The sequence below is a fragment of the Xenopus tropicalis genome, chromosome 2 (genome assembly GCF_000004195.4).
Source record: "Xenopus tropicalis strain Nigerian chromosome 2, UCB_Xtro_10.0, whole genome shotgun sequence".
Classification (NCBI taxonomy): domain Eukaryota; kingdom Metazoa; phylum Chordata; class Amphibia; order Anura; family Pipidae; genus Xenopus; species Xenopus tropicalis.
In genome coordinates, this window is record NC_030678.2 from 129744946 (window position 1) to 129761996 (window position 17051).

General features: G+C 36.6%; 1 protein-coding gene across 2 annotated transcripts in view; it reads right to left on the reverse strand.

Moving 5' to 3' along the window:
• Positions 1 to 426: 426 nt before the first annotated feature.
• Positions 427 to 17051, reverse strand: part of tdrd3 (tudor domain containing 3) — a 102791-nt gene continuing 86166 nt past the window's right edge. For both annotated transcript variants that reach the window (XM_031895819.1, NM_204054.1), the window contains 4 exon segments: positions 13819 to 14684; positions 8973 to 9098; positions 4843 to 4958; positions 427 to 668 (listed from right to left, as the gene is read on the reverse strand). In XM_031895819.1, the coding sequence (XP_031751679.1) occupies positions 4851 to 4958; positions 8973 to 9098; positions 13819 to 14684 (1100 nt within the window). In that variant the 3' untranslated portion in view covers positions 427 to 668; positions 4843 to 4850.

Below are 17051 nucleotides of genomic sequence, written 5' to 3' on the forward strand. Positions count from 1 at the left end.
CGGTAACTTATAATATCCTTATATTGTACAAAAGGGGGTACTTTATTCACTATATATTGTAATGTAATAATAATAAAATAATATAGCTTACATATTAAAATGACAGAGAACAAGCACAGGAATCCAGTCTGGATGCTATACTGTGCTGATAATGATGGAGTTTTAATAAATATTTACTTCACATGTATAATAGTTTGTGTACATGTTTATGAATTATATTTTTTTAAATGTCTCTGTACAACAGAAATAAAATAAAAAATAATATATATATATATATATATATATATATATATGATTAGATTATATATATATATATATTATTATATATATATATATAGACATAGATGATGTCTATAATGCTATAAGAAGATCTACTAAAGACAATAAATAAAGAAATGTGTGAGGAAAAAATGCAAGAGTCACAGCTTTAGTGCACTGTGGTTTTATTGATGCAAAAAAAAAAAAAAAACCCTCAAATCTTTTAGAAATGAATTTAATTAGCAAATGATGACAAATGCTTAGCTACTTCTCTCAAGCTCAGCACTTCCAGTTTGCTGCTCTCCAATCCAAGTTAATGCCACAGCGCAATCTGATTCTTTAGAAAAATATACAGCTACTTTCCCAACATCTGCACTGTTTCTTTCTTCTTTGCCAACTTCAGGGTTGATCTGGTGAAGGAAACAAAATTAGCGGCGGTTACGCTTGAGTGTTGCTATGTGATGACACGGCTTTTAATGTTCTATAATAGAACAGAATCTTCCAGGTTCATTTTTTTTTTTTTTTTTGCTTGTGCCAAATTGAAAAAAGGAAATTGACTTAATACGATTAACCAGCAGGATTGTTTGCGTGAAGAGTTATATCCCATTTTAATGAAATAATATCATTGGCATATAAGAATTCACCTACTGAAATTATATTGTTTTATATCAATACAGAAACACACAATACCATGTGTTCATGTGAAAATCCAAAACTGCAGTTATCCATAAAGCAAGGAGCTACATTTCAAGTTATAAAGCATTAAAGAAATCTATGGAGCTGACTGCAGAACTACAACTCCCATATAAAAAATGCCACTGTTGTTTGAAGGCTTTATATATAAATGAATATTAAATTATATTTATATATGAATGTGCCATTCAAATAGGAGATTTAGAGTGATCCCCCCAATATTTTTTGCAACTTATTAACATGTTTCTTTCAAGAAATTATTCCCAGAAGTGTCTAACAAATTGACACATTTAGGAAATAATAATAAAAAATCAGGCATTCACTTCTGGAAAAAAAGCAATGCAAAACATTACTGATGTATATCTAGTAACCCCGGATGTTTAACCATTTAGGAGACATATAGCATAAGTGAAAATCCTCAATCTTGTAGGCAACAATAAATAATATATGGTGCTGGTTTAAATCAGGGTGAAAAGTGATAATTATCTTTAGAAATGGCCAATTTATTGAAGCTCCCTATAGATCCTCTCAGGTCCCTGTCTTTTGTTTTAAATGAGGGGAGGGAATGTCCTAACAGTCCCTTCCAGAAGCACAGTAGAAGGGGGATAGCCAATCACAGCCCTGCAGTCACAGAAGAAAATACAGGCTTCAGTTCCCTATCAGGTCAGTGTAGCTGCTGATTGGTTCCTATCCTACAGTGCAGTGTGTCGCTGGCCCACAAGAGGTTCTAGTAGGGCATTTGGAGAAATTTTCAATAAATTAGTCTGCAACAAAACTTTTTTAAGCACATTACTTCTATATTTAGAGAAGTATAATGAACTGGCACGGTCTTGATTTTTACACACTATGTCTCCTTTAAATGCCTAGAATGGTAGATTTATAGATTCAAACGTTTAGTAAAGCATGTCTTATTGATGAAGAATCTATTACACAAAAAGGACCGGCAGGTACAGTATTTTGACAGTCTTAGGATTTGATCTTTCCTTTAAATGTATTTTTTTTTTTTAGAAGAAGGTAGTTACTCAAAATGCCTTGCTCCATTGATGTCAGGTTTGTCTTCCTTTTTCCCAAAGGGATGCAGCTATGTCCCCCAGGAAAATGAAAGCAAGGATCACAATACAATAAACAAATAATCTCTCTAAAAATTATATTTGCTGAATAGCAAATCAGTGTATTTTGAAGTCTGATGATAGCAGTGTATCAGACATAAATGTGCACTCCTCCTTAAATTTAGCTTGAATAATATAATGACTAATAAAGGCAACTTCAGCAGAGATGATCTACAAGCACAAATAGCTGTGATACCTAAACCAGAGAAGGATCACACTAACTGTAAAAATTTTCACCCCCATATCAATATTAAACCTAGATATCAAACTGCTGGCCAAAATTATAGCCTCAAGACTTAACCAGTTTCTAGGACAACTCATCCACAAAGACCAGTCAGGATTTATCCCAAAACGACAGGTCACTGACAATATCCGTAAGATCATAAATCTCATACATATAGCAAAAATAAAAGATGTTCCCTCCATGCTCCTATCACTAGACCTAGAAAAAGCATTTGATTCTGTTTCCTGGCATTATCTGTATCAAGTGTTATCTGCCTATAATTTTCCTATCCCCTTCCTCTCCGTGGTTAAGGCCCTCTACAACTCCCCTATAGCTAAAGTTAGCCACATGGGGTTTCAATCAGATGCATTCAACATAAGTAGAGGGACCAGGCAGGGTTGCCCCCTGTCCCCCCTACTATTTGCCTTAGCACTCGAACCCTTAGCCCAACATCTAAGGCTAAACAAAAAGATTTCGGGTATAACTGTAGGGGACTCCGAATATAAATGTACAATGTATGCTGATGATATAATAATGACAATGTCTAATCCCATGACTTCCCTCCCATATTTATACGAGACTCTCTCCAACTTTACTAAAATTTCAGGACTCAAAATCAACCCCTCTAAGTCAGAAGCCTTAAGCATAAATCTTCAGCCCCATCTTAAAAAACTTCTAGAAATCAATTTTGAACTTAAATGGCAAACTAAAACCATAAGATACCTAGGAGTACTGATATCAGCCGATTACAGATCCTTAGCCAAAGATAATTATCCCAAAACAGAACATAAGATTTTAAATATGGTGAAGTCATGGGAAAGAATTAAACTGTCTTGGATCAGGAGAGTAACCGCACTGAAAATGTCCGCCCTTCCCTTGCTGTTGTACCTGTTCCGTACGCTCCCAACCTCCCCCCCTAAAGATTACACAGAGAAAATGCAAAAGACTTTTACAAAATTTGTCTGGAACGGGAAAAGGCCACGAATTAATCGCACTACAGCTTGCCGTAACCGACACAAGGGCGGTCTAGGCATCCCTAATCTGAAAGGATATTATACCGCAGCACAATTATCCCAAATGATACCATGGCACCTACCTGAGTATAAACCACTATGGGTAACAATCGAACAAGATTCTCTGCCAAATATACCCCTAAGGAATATATTATGGACAACCCACTCCACATCTCAAATACAAACAAACCCCATAGTAACTCACCTCGTCAGACTCTGGGACAGATCAAAGGAACCCTACAAACTCTGCTCTCTACACAAGCCAGTTACAAGCTTCATCAATAATGTTGACTTTGATCCAGGCCAATCACCAGAAGCTGTCCAATGGTGGAAACAATTCAACCTGGACACTATATACTCATTAACCAGCTCTAATACACTTCTGCCATGGCCAAGACTCCGGGAAAATTACAAAATCCCACAACAGGAATGGCTCCATTACCATCAAATAGTAAGTTACATTAGAGCTCAATATAAAGGCAAACAATTCCCTCTACCCACAGCTTTTGAGAGATTATGTTTGCAACTCACTACACTCAAAGGGGCACTATCCTATCTATATGATACAGTAACCCACCTAACTCCAATTAAGGAATTAAAATTTGTACAAACCTGGGAAAGCACACTACACCTATGCTTTGACGAGGCCACCTGGCGAGACATCTTTAAAAATACAGTAACATGCTCTATAAATGTGCTGACTCAGGAACCCTCCCAAAAGATTCTACACCAATGGTACTTGGTACCAACCAGAATCTCTAAGTGGTATCCCTCGGCATCCCCACTATATTTCCGAGCATGCAACCAACAAGGCACATTTATGCATACTTGGTGGGATTGCCCAGTCGCAGTATGCTACTGGATCAGAACTTATACCTTAATAACGCAGTAACAGGCCTCTCACTAAGAAAGAGCCCAGCAGAAGCCTTACTTAACAAAAATATCCCCGGCGGCAATAAACATCTGAGGAAATCACTCACATTTTCTCAGCGGCGAAACAAACAATAGCTAAAGCCTGGAAATCTGCAACACTGGATATAAACCTTGTTAAAACAAGACTTGACATTATGCTAATTATGGAAAGGCTGACAAGCATTTCATTAGGCCAATTAAAAACCCACAACAAAATCTGGGCCCCCTGGATGACTTACAGAAATATCTCAATACACCTATAAGATCAACCACATCAACCTGGAAAAGATACCTCTCATAAGAGTACCGAAACACTAAAGGACAAGACCTGATTATCTACCTACAAAACTGATGTCCGGCAAATATATACCCACGAGACCGTTCTCCCCAATTTGATCTCCCCACCTCATATTACTGACTGTACCTATTCTTTTTATCCTCTATCTTTCCCTCCCTCTCCATTCCCCCCCACCCCTCCCCCCTTTTTCCCAATGTTTATGATCTTGTTACATACCTGCCTGGCACCTTGGGATAACCCAAAAGGCGCCCTTTTGTACACCGTCATTTTCAAAATAAAAATATTAAAATAAATAAATAAATTTAGCTTGAATAACTACACGATTACTACTTTTACCTTAACAGTCAGTTCCGTGCTCTGGGTGGTTGATAAAATTGCTGTGTTGGTCTAGTCGATCTTCTTGGTTGGCCATCACCTCCTCTACGAAAGTCCCCAAAATCCCCTTCTTCTTCCTATAAAGCAAGTAAATAATCATACCTTTTTAATATGATCTACAAGAAAAAAACATTCTCAAATGACCAAGAAAATGTCAGAAATAGAGGTGTCACGCAAGTTTAAAGAAGGTTTTTCTTTTACATTTCTCTGCCGTTCTCCAAAGACCCCCTATGATTTTCAAACAAGTCAATACATAATTCCTAAATTTCAATGATTTCAATAATTATAGCCCTTGCCTCACACCCAAGACAGGTTAAATCAATAACTCGAACATTAGATTTTTACAAAAACAATCTTAACTGCTATTATGTCAAGGTTAAAACCCAACATAGTTGCTGCATCTCAGACTCTCTTCTTCAAATGGCAGCCTAACTTTTTGCCTCAATGTTAGCATTCTGCTACCTCAGGATTTACTGGTGTCTGCATAGGAATCCTACTGAAACAGTTAACACGGAGAGTCACTCTAATGTCCCCTTTCATATAAAACAACCTTGTGTGCATATTTATTTGGGTTATAAATGAATAATCTTTTTTTTATTCTAACACGATTTTGTTCTCTGTTAAGGAGATAATGTAATTAAGAAGCTTTATTATACGCTCCCTGAGGAGCATATTATAAATGGGATTATAGAGTGAGCACAATCAAATTGTTATAGAAATGGCAGAGCTTTGGGAATAAACTATAATGAACAATAATTGATGATGCAACAATAACGGCTGTAGTACGTTAGAAAGATATTGTTAATTGTTACATAACATTAAAACACTGAATGCAGTAACGTTAACAAGGTACAAAAGGATAAAAAACACACATTTTAGAGATGTCTTCAGTCCCGAGCATTATGTTGCACTTAGCCTGGAAATGCGTGCAATGAAGGCTTATGGTTAAACTGGGGGAACCTGCCCAGTTATGTTGTTGCCCAGCACAATGATGAAGTCACAGCTGACATCAGAGGACAATCATTGTGATGTTTCACAAAATCCTACACTATCTTACATAGTTACATAGGGTTGAAAAAAGACCAGAGTCCATCAAGTTCAACCCATCCAAGTAAACCCAGCACACACAACCCACACCTACCAATCTATACCAACACATACATAAACTATATATACAACCACTAATACTAACTGTAGATATTAGTATCACAATAGCCTTGGATATTCTGATTGTTCAAGAACTCATCCAGGCCCCTCTTAAAGGCATTAACAGAATCTGCCATTACCACATCTGTAGGAAGGGCATTCCCCAACCTCACTGCCCTCACCGTGAAAAACCACCTACGCTGCTTCAAATGGAAGCTCCATTCCTCTAATCTAAAGGGGTGGCCTCTGGTGCGTTGATTGTTTTTATGGGAAAAAAAGAACATCCCCTATCTGCCTATAATCCCCTCTAATGTACTTGTACAGAGTAATCATGTTCCCTCGCAAGCGCCTCTTTTCCAGAGAAAACAACCCCAACCTCGACAGTCTCACCTCATAGTTTAAATCTTCCATCCCCTTAACCAGTTTAGTTGTACGTCTCTGCATCTGCATCTATCTGTTTATTTACATGAGTCAGTTCCTTGCCTATATAAAATAACATTCTACATTTACCCCAAATCCCTCTAAACTATAAATATATATACTCTTCTGTTTCATATACTCCCCTGTTCTGTCAGATCTTGTTTACGGCTGTGTGTTCTGAAATTGCAGTGAAAGGAATCTGCCACAGCTGTTTTTACATCCCATTTCCATTTCAGCGCTATCAAGCAGTGTTGCATATTTCCTCTGTCAGCCTGTGTTTTATATTTTTGACAGATGCTGTCTTGGTTAATTTGGGCTCCCTGTTTCTGTAACAGTTACTGCACTTGCAATGGCAAAGATTATGCAAACTATGGCTGTCGGGGCCTCTTTTATTTATCATATCACAAAGACATCAAGAGGAGCAGGTAAAATAACCCGCAGTCAGTGATATACAGGACAGATTTTAGAACTGGGCAGAGAAGACATTCACTCTGCATACCCTGCCTTAGAGTGGAAACCTTGCAAAGAAAATTACTATTATCCAGAATGCTTGGGACCTGGGCTTTTCCAGATAAGGGATCTTTTTGTAATTTGGATTACCATACCTTAAGTCTACTAAAATTTATTCAGTAAATAAACCCAATAGGATTGTTTTGTGTCCAATTAGGATTAATTATATCTTAGGATCACCTTATTACAGGTATAGGACCCATTATCCAGAATGCTCAGGACCAAGGGTATTCTGGATAAGAGGTCTTTTCATAGTTTGGATCTCCATACCTTAAGTTTACTAAAAAATCAATAAACCATTAATTAAACCCAATAGGATTGTTTTGCATCCAATAAGGATTATTATATCTTAGTTGGGATCAGTTACAAGGTACTGTTTTATTACTACAGAGAAAAAGGAAATCAGTTTTAAAATTCTGAATTATTTGATTAAAATGGAGTCTATGGGAGACAGGCTTTCCGTAATTTGGAGCTTTCTGGATAATGGGTTTCCGGTTAAGTGATCCCATACCTGTATTACAAAAAAAAAACAAATACGTGCTAAAAATTTTAATTATTTGCTTATAATGGAGTCTAACGGCAGATGGCCTTCCTGTAATTTGGAGTATTCTGGATAACGGGTTTCTGGATAACAGATACCATACTTGTAAAGGTATAGGACCTGATATGCAGAATGCTCAGGACCTGAGGGTTTTCGGGATAAGGGATCATAAATACAGGTATAGGACCTGTTATCCTGAATGCTCAGGACCTGGGGTTTTTCCAGATAAGGGATCATTCCATAATTTGGATCTCTATACTTTATCTCTACTAATAATCATTTAAACTTCAAATAAACCTAATCGGACTGTTTTTCCTAATAAGGATTAACTATATCAAGTACAATGGAATCAAGTACAATGTACCATTTTCTTATTACAGAGAAAAAGGAAATATGTTTTAAAATTCTGAATCATTTGATTGAAATGGTGTATATGGGAGATGGCCTTCCCTTAGTTTACTATAAAACAGATTTCTCTGAACTATATCGTTAATGCATTGGATTACATTGCATGACTGTTATATCTGTCACACAACAAACCAATCTGGTGCATACTATTTTTTTCACTTTTCCAACTTTTAAGAAATCGCGACTAGATATTATATAGATATTAAAATGATATAAAATGATTTTATAATGTGTATAAAATACTGGGTAAAGGAAACTTAACGAAGAATAAATAAAGCAATGTTAATGCTAAAATGTCTTTGTTATGTAAATGATATCAAGAAACCAGCAGCGTGCTCTATTAAATAGGGCACATTGATTTTTTTGTTCACACTTTGGAAATTACAGTATAACACAAATTAATATCGATTTGTAATCCTTATATGTAGCAAAGCAAATTAAGCAGAAAGCACTTTATACAACAAAGAAAAACAATAGAGTTATGAGTCCATTTTCCATTAACAATATACTACTCCTGTTACTGCAAAGAACTTTAACATGATCATTTCATTTTCAAAACATACACAAAATAAACTTCTGTTATTCAAGAATAGGATCCATTATCTGGAAACCTGTTATCCAGAAAGCTCAGAATTATGGGAAGCATCCGGTTTGAGTATGGGAACAAGTTAATCAATTTATTTGCCAATTCTTAATAAATAAAAGGAAAATACATTAAATATAATTTTCACAAATAGGACACATATAACTTTAACGCACTGATTTTTTAAACATAGTATATATTGAAAATGTGTTTAACATTTTCTTGTGTTATGTTTTTGGGTTAAACTTCACCTATAATCAATGAAAAGGCAGCAGGTATGAGGAGATGGGCAGGCAAAATTGGTCCCCCAGGACATGATCATTGCCCTTATGGGCTTTTTCACAAATATTGCTGAATATTTTAATGTATACGGGGGGAAATCTTTACTGAATCTTCACACATTCCCACTTTCCCAGATGCATGTTAGCATTACCTTGAGAATACTTCAGAGCATGTTTTGCTTTACAATATTTGATTACGTACCCATGCTTCTGCCTGGATAGGCCGGATGTTTTCCAGTAGCACTTCTTCATAATTTCCATAGTCACTAAATTTTACTACAGCAGTTGTTCCAGAAGAATGAAGGGCTTCTACCTCAGCTCTGTAATACTATAAGCAGAGAAAACAGATTTAGTTTTTTTGTATAAGGACAAGAATTTCATAACAAAGGGCTATGTTTAGAATAATAATGCATGTTTTTTCCATATTGCTGAGGAGGCACAATGTATTTGATTTTCACTTGCACAGCAGTAGCCTTATGTTGGTCCAGTACCAGCTGATAATGGCTACAGAAACTACTGTGCATGTTCAGGGACCCTGGCAACTGAAGATCAGATGGTGACTACTTTCTAAGTTTCCAGGACATATGCTTTAACTGAGTGCATTCTTTACCAGAAAGAGCTAAGGGACTAAGAGGTGAGGGAAAGGGCCTATGTATAAATGTACAAAAGCCTTTTCCTACAATTCTGACAGAAGATGGACAGTTAAATAGAAACATTTACAAAACAAGCTACAGTGGCTTGCAAAAGTATTCGGCCAACTTGAAATTTTCCCCATTTTGTCACATTACAGCCACAAACATGAATCAATTATATTGGAATTCCACGAGAAAGATCAATACAAAGTGGTGTACACGTGAGAAGTGGAACGAAAATCATACATGATTCCAAACATTTTTTACAAATAAATAACTGCAAAGTGGGGTGTGCGTAATTATTCAGCCCCCTGAGTCAATACTTTGTAGAACCCCCTTTTGCTGCAATTACAGCTGCCAGGCTTTTAGGGTATGTCTCTACCAGCTTTGCACATCTAGAGACTGAAATCCTTGCCCATTCTTCTTTGCAAAACAGCTCCAGCTCAGTCAGATTAGATGGACAGCGTTTGTGAACAGCAGTTTTCAGATCTTGCCACAGATTCTCGATTGGATTTAGATCTGGACTTTGACTGGGCCATTCTAACACATGGATATGTTTTGTTTTAAACCATTCCATTGTTGCCCTGGCTTTATGTTTAGGGTCGTTGTCCTGCTGGAAGGTGAACCTTCGCCCCAGTCTCAAGTCGTTTTCTTCCAAGATTGGAATTTGGCTCCATCCACCTTCCCATCAACTCTGACCAGCTTCCCTGTCCCTGCTGAAGAGAAGCACCCCCAGAGCATGATGCTGCCCCCCCATATTTGACAGTGGGGATGGTGTGTTCAGAGTGATGTGCAGTGTTAGTTTTCCGCCACACATAGCGTTTTGCATTTTGGCCAAAAAGTTCCATTTTGGTCTCATCTGACCAGAGCACCTTCTTCCACATGTTTGCTGTATCCTCCACATGGCTTGTGGCAAACTGCAAACGGGACTTCTTATGGTTTTCTGTTAACAATGGCTTTTTTCTTGCCACTCTTCCATAAAGGCCAACTTTGTGCAGTGCACGACTAATAGTTGTCCTATGGACAGATTCCTCCACCTGAGCTGTAGATCTCTGCAGCTCGTCCAGAGTCACCATGGGCCTCTTGACTGCATTTCTGATCAGCTCTCTACTTATTCGGCCTGTGAGTTTAGGTGGACGGCCTTGTCTTGGTAGGTTTACAGTTGTGCCATACTGAACAGTGCTCCGTGGGATGTTCAAGGCTTTGGAAATCTTTTTGTAGCCTAAGCCTGCTTTAAATTTCTCAATAACTTTATCCCTGATATCCCTGTCTGGTGTGTTTTTTGGACTTCATGGTGTTGTTGCTCCCAATATTCTCTTACAACCTCTGAGGCCGTCACAGAGCAGCTGTATTTGTACTGACATTAGATTACACACAGGTGCACTCTATTTAGTCATTAGCACTCATCAGGCAATGTCTATGGGCAACTGACTGCACTCAGACCAAAGGGGGCTGAATAATTACGCACACCCCACTTTGCACTTATTTATTTGTAAAAAATGTTTGGAATCATGTATGATTTTCGTTCCACTTCTCATGTGTACACCACTCTGTATTGGTCTTTCACGTGGAATTCCAATAAAATTGATTCATGTTTGTGGCTGTAATGTGACAAAATGTGGAAAATTTCAAGGGGGCCGAATACTTTTGCAAGCCACTGTATATGGTCCTTTCCAGCCACACTGCTGGTATTTTACAAAACAAAGATACAAGTACATTACATATGTACAGAAAACTGTAATTTATGTTTTTACACGAATTGAGGAAAATAACACATTGTCATCACCGCTATAAATGGCTATAAAGTGTAATGTTTCTGAAGGTAGTAACCTCCCTTCATCAGGCTGCATCAGTTGTCTGTTGTTTAGATCTGACCAAAAATCACAGGCCTGGATTAGGAGCAATAATTTAAAGCGGTAGTTCACCCTCAAATATATTTTTAGCATAATGCAGACAGTGAAATTTTAACACTTTAAAACAGTCACATATTCTGAGATAATTATATATATATAACGCACATTGAAAACTGTATGCTGGAGACTGTAAGCTCTAGATCTAAAAGGCATAAGGTATATGACTGGACAAGTAATGTGTAGTATGTTTGTTTGAATAAAAATTAGTGTACATATTTTCTATAGAGTGGTCCTCAAAACTTTTGCAATTTACATAAATGTTCTATTGTAAGTGATTGCTGGGATATTAGCATAGTTTTACACAGTTTTATATTGCTAGTCAGACTTGGCTCAACAGCTTTTTGAAGGCCAAGAGTGTCAGGGCAGTCGCCATTTATTATGCATCAAAACCACAAAAACGCTAATACAAAACTTTGCCATCTAAAACCTGCATTTAGGAGTCAGCCCTAGACAAATTGTAACAATCTTAATTTAATTCACGTTTTTACAGGTTTTTGAGGTTTTTTTTTATTAAAAGTCCACAAAGATTTGTGGAAAAATGTAAGAACCACAAAAAATTGGTGTTTTTTGTGTTCTTTTTCGTTTTAGTCCAACAATTAAATCACTCATGTTTTTTTAATTCAGTTCTTTTAATGAATGACTAGACATTAATGGTTTTAGTGGAATGATAATAAACGGGGCCTTAACTGTTGATGCACTTATTGGATTCAGTTAACCCTTTGATTGCCAACTTGGAATAAAAGCCTGCTATTAGCATTTTAAAAATCTCAAAAACCACAAAAAAATGTAAATTGCAAAAATGTTCAGAGTAGCATCAATTCATTTTTTGGTTTTCTATCACCATTAACTGCCTACTGCTCCAGACAGGCTAATGTTCACATCTAGTGCACAGTAACAAAATTTTAGCGAATCTTAAGTAGTCTTCCCTCCTGTAGTTAATGATCTTACACATATTACACTGAGAAGCCATTATAATAGACTACCGTATATACTCGAGTATAAGCCGATCCAAGTATAAGCCGAGGTACCTCATTTTACCTAAGAAAACTGGAAAAACTTATTGACTTGAGTATAAGCCTAGGCATCCATTTCTTTTAACACACCTGCACAAAACGCTATCGTTATCATGGAAGATAGAGAAAACATTGCAGATGAAAAAATAATATATTAATAAAATAGATAAATAAATTGGGCATTTTCTCCACCTGTGTATTTCGGCCAGCTGAGAAGCATCCAGAACCACCCTTGAGATTGGCAAAACAACATACTGTATATCCAGTCTCTCAAACACTGAAAATGACTGGCTATAAGAAAACTGGCTTGTGTTAAGCCACCTTAGTTTGTGCAACATCATTGTATTTAATTAGCACTGGTAATGCAAAGATTTTAGAGCAGCTGCTTTTTTGGTATATCAGGGAAGAAAATGATCAGTGCCTGTTTTTAGCAGAAGGAGGCAAAAACTGGAAAGCAGTGCACACGTTATCCTATACTCATAGTAACACATATCGATCATAGTTCCTATTTAACCCATTAGGTTTCTTAGTAATAATTCACTGTCAACCATTGCCTAAGAGGGAGGACATTTTCCAAAAATCATGAACCTTAAGTCTGAGGCAGGAGGTGTACGTGAGCAGCTGTCAGCCTGTGTACAGTCTATTTGTGTCAGTCTGTGTATCCCTGCTGCCTAAGGGCCTGTCTCTGTAGCTAAACTCAAAATATCAAAGCGAACAACTTAATGCCCTTACCTTGTAGTTGACCCATGTTGCAACTCTGTTCTTTTAAATGCCTTTTTGTGCTGTTGAAGTACTCAGTTGACTTACTCTATTTCATTGATCCAGCACCGATCCAGCACCTCGCCAGCCATCATGCCATAACCGGGCATTTCGTCGCGCACAACATGTCCCATACCTTTCCAGGAATCGGGTGCGATCGCATGCACGTATCCAGCACCAGGCATCCAATCGCGACGGATGCCCGGTGCTGGATATGAAATAGAGTAAGTGGCGCGCCGATGGCTGCCGAGGTGCTGGATCAATAAAATAGAGTAAGTCAACACTCGCAAACATGCGAGCGCATATGTCCAGGGTTGGGCGGTGCGAGCGAGCGAGCACACGGCCGGGAGAAAGTATATACTTGAGTATAAGCCGAGGGTGCCTTTTTGAGCACATTATTAGGGCTGAAAAACTCGGCTTATACTCGAGTATATACGGTAATCTATAGAATTAATAAATTACATGGAAATTTTAAATATTTTTTTAATGGACAAATCTTTACTAAAGAAAAAGCAGAGCTTATTGAAGCATCTAGCATACACAGCCATAGCCAATAAAACTGTGCAGTAAGTGCTGTACAAACCAGATGAATCTATAATGTTTACTTAGCTCGTGTATTTGATCCTTAATACAAGTATATACAATTATATTATTTTTGGCAAATTACAAGAGTCAGCTTGTTTTAAATAACAAATAAAAAGAAGATATCAATAAAAGAATATACTTCTTACCTTATTGTCTTCCCAGTAAAGAGCCAAACATTCATCACCTGGTCTCCAGCTAAATCCAGAATAGACTGCTTCCAGTGGTCTTTCTTGTTTTATAGGACCAGACCTTTTTTTTGCATTGTTGTAAGAAAACATCTTGCTTTTGTCTTCGTGTGATGAATTCAGATTTGTTCCAATGGGTTTTATAGGTCCAAATCGTCTTGCTTTCTGGTCAACCTCTCCATTTGATAAGTCATTAGCACCATCTTTAATCAATATGGTTTGAAAATTAGATAGTTCATTATTGGCACTAAAACATTTTTCATTTGGTATATTGGTAAATGTTTCAGTGTTTCCTGTCCGTGCTCTCCTGTCAGTATAAAATTCAGAATTATATCTTTGGTCATCTTTTTTACCACGTTTTTGATGTGAACCCTCAGTATTGCTATTTTGATGGTGGAACTCCTCTTTCACTTCTGTGTGGTTGCCTCCCTTCATACCTCTGCCTTGCATAGGATTAGTGTAGGATTTTTTATATGAACCCTCATTTTGGTGGCTAGAGGGAAGGTGGGAAAAATCCTTTAGTCTATCATTTCTTGGATATCCTCTTTCACATTTATTTCTTTCCTCCATCCACTGCTCAGCTACTGATGAGCTCTGTTTTTCAGAACCTCTGCTTTTTGGAGGCCCATTGCCTTCATATTGCCGAGAAGCTTGAATTTCCTTCTGAAATCGTGGGGGCTTCTCATTCCTAGGAGCTCTAGTATCATTTCGAGTAAATTGGCGTGGTTGGTTGTAGTCCTTATGGTTGTAGTCCTTAATACCATTCTGTTCTAAATTCAGAGGTTTCTGATGAACCTGGCTCTGAGATTGACTCTGTAGTTTATGATCTGCAACATAAAAATAATGAAGATAAAAGTAACAGGAGAAAAAAAACTACAAAAGAATAAAAATGTTCACTCTTGATTTTGCAAAACTAAAATAAATCAGTTTACTGCTTTAAGTTCATTTATTTGAATGATAAATTTATAAATCATAAATAAATGTTACTTAAAAATGCACAATATTTAAAGAGAGTAGACACTCCAACACATTAAAGCATGGAAAAAACATCTATTAAAAAATAGCATCTTAATAAATTAAAAATTATTAAAATTTAGATAAAAGAAAATAATATAGATAAAAATGGTGAGTCTCACGGCAAATGAGAGATTGCACTTTTCTTGTTAAAATTTGATTTAAAGATGTTAAATGACACTTGAAACCCACAGTCAGTTCTCTGCATGTGATCCAGCTTTTTCTGAGAAGCTTCTGACATGAATTGACAGTTTCTTCTCCTTGATACGGTTATTACAAACCAGAATGAAGCCTGACACCCATCAAAACAGATGATCAGTTTATGAAAGATATATAACTGCAAAATCACCTCCCATCTTATCCATCATCTTGAACATAGTATGAAGAGATAGATCAGCGTGAAAATGTGTGTAAAGCTATGCATATTTCCTTTGTTAATGAATGCTATCTGTATGTGAAATTTCTTTTGCAGAGAATTTAACAAGACACAGCTTTATTCTTGAAGGCCTGCTTAGCTCTTTAATCTTTGGTAGACCTTTATTATTTTATGCCCTAGCCCATAAAAGCTTTATATTCTTCTGAATGAGGTCCCTTGACAATTTTTGTTTGGGAGCATTTGTGCAAAAAGGCGTTATTACACTCCTCCAAGTTATACATAATATTAGATTGTGTTACATGATACATACCTTGTTTTAACTACTTGTTATGATTATTACCAAACTGAACAACATTGCTGAAAATGTAGTCATTCACTAAAAAATATAACTAGGGCTGCAATACAATATCTTCATATGCTGTACATTTAAACATAAGTCTTAGATTGCTTTGGTTTGTGTCTTCTATGCTGTATTAAGTCAGAAATTAAATGTGTATAATTTATATAAGAACAAAACACAATGCTTTTCTGAGGTTATTTTAATGTAATTAGTTCATTGTACAGGAATTTAAAGCCTAGTGACACAAAAAAATCCAGTCACTCCCCATATAACTTAGTAGTTCACCCATTCGGCTGAAAGTTGGTACATTCACAACTTTCAGTTATTCTATGTCTAAGCAGCTATTTGTGTCCAATTGGTGGAACAAACCACTGGCAAACAAGTTGGGTGCATGAACTTCGGTTTGTATAGCTTTGCATTTTTACATTTTGTTGCTGTTCCCTTTGGAGATAGAATGAATAGTGTAGAGTCTAATGTTCTGACTAATTAGTTGGTTCTGACCCTGGCTAAATAAAATTTGCAGGAGAGCACAAAACCTGATTAAAACAGGAGCTCACAACACTGAAAATGCCTAAGAAGCTAGAAGCTTAACACACTGCCAACATATAGGCTTACTAAATATTTAAGCTACATTTTTCAGCAAATATGTTTTGCCAAAGGAATAATCACACATCTTCTAAGTTCATTTTAAATGTCTGTCCAGGTAGTACCTGCAAATGTGGTACACAATAAAAATGAATCAGTGAAGGCAAAGCATAGGTAGATGGATCATCCATATAAAATATGCTTGTTTCTCATGGTAGTTAATCCAAATCTTTCTCACAAAGAAGTTAAAGGCAATTTATTCAGGGCCAGCACTAAAATTAGACTTTCAATATTTTGGCACAGCATTCCTGTTATGTTCCTCTAATGAAGTTATAAAATGTGAAAAGAAAACATTATGTTGAACACAAAAGCTGCATGAGAGCTGTTGTGCAGTGAGCAGAAAAATAATTAAAACTCTTATCTGGATGATTTGTGAGGTGGAGCAGTCAGAGGTACACTATGAAGTAAAACTAATCAAAAATGTTTTTACCATTTTTGGAGAAGAAAACATTTACTGCAATAATTCTTGTGTTAAATACCTACTGGCTTCCATCAATATGTTTAGTACAACTTCAGCAAAATCAGTCAGTATGCTTGTAGACTATTACTGTATGCTCTTGTCGAAAGAGCATACTGGTCAAGGGTCAATATTAAAAACAAAAACATTTCTAAGAGATGCTCTGTTTCAAAAAAATAAATCCCCCCCCCCCCTTTTGACATGAGCTCATTCAATTGGCATTCAATAGGTTCATAAGCACAGTCTGAACATGCAAAATAAATATGCACGTATTTGTTTTTTACTTTTCTATACTGATATATCTGATTCCAAAGATTAGCTATATTTGTGTTTGGGCCAGTTCCTCAACCCCCTCAGGCTCA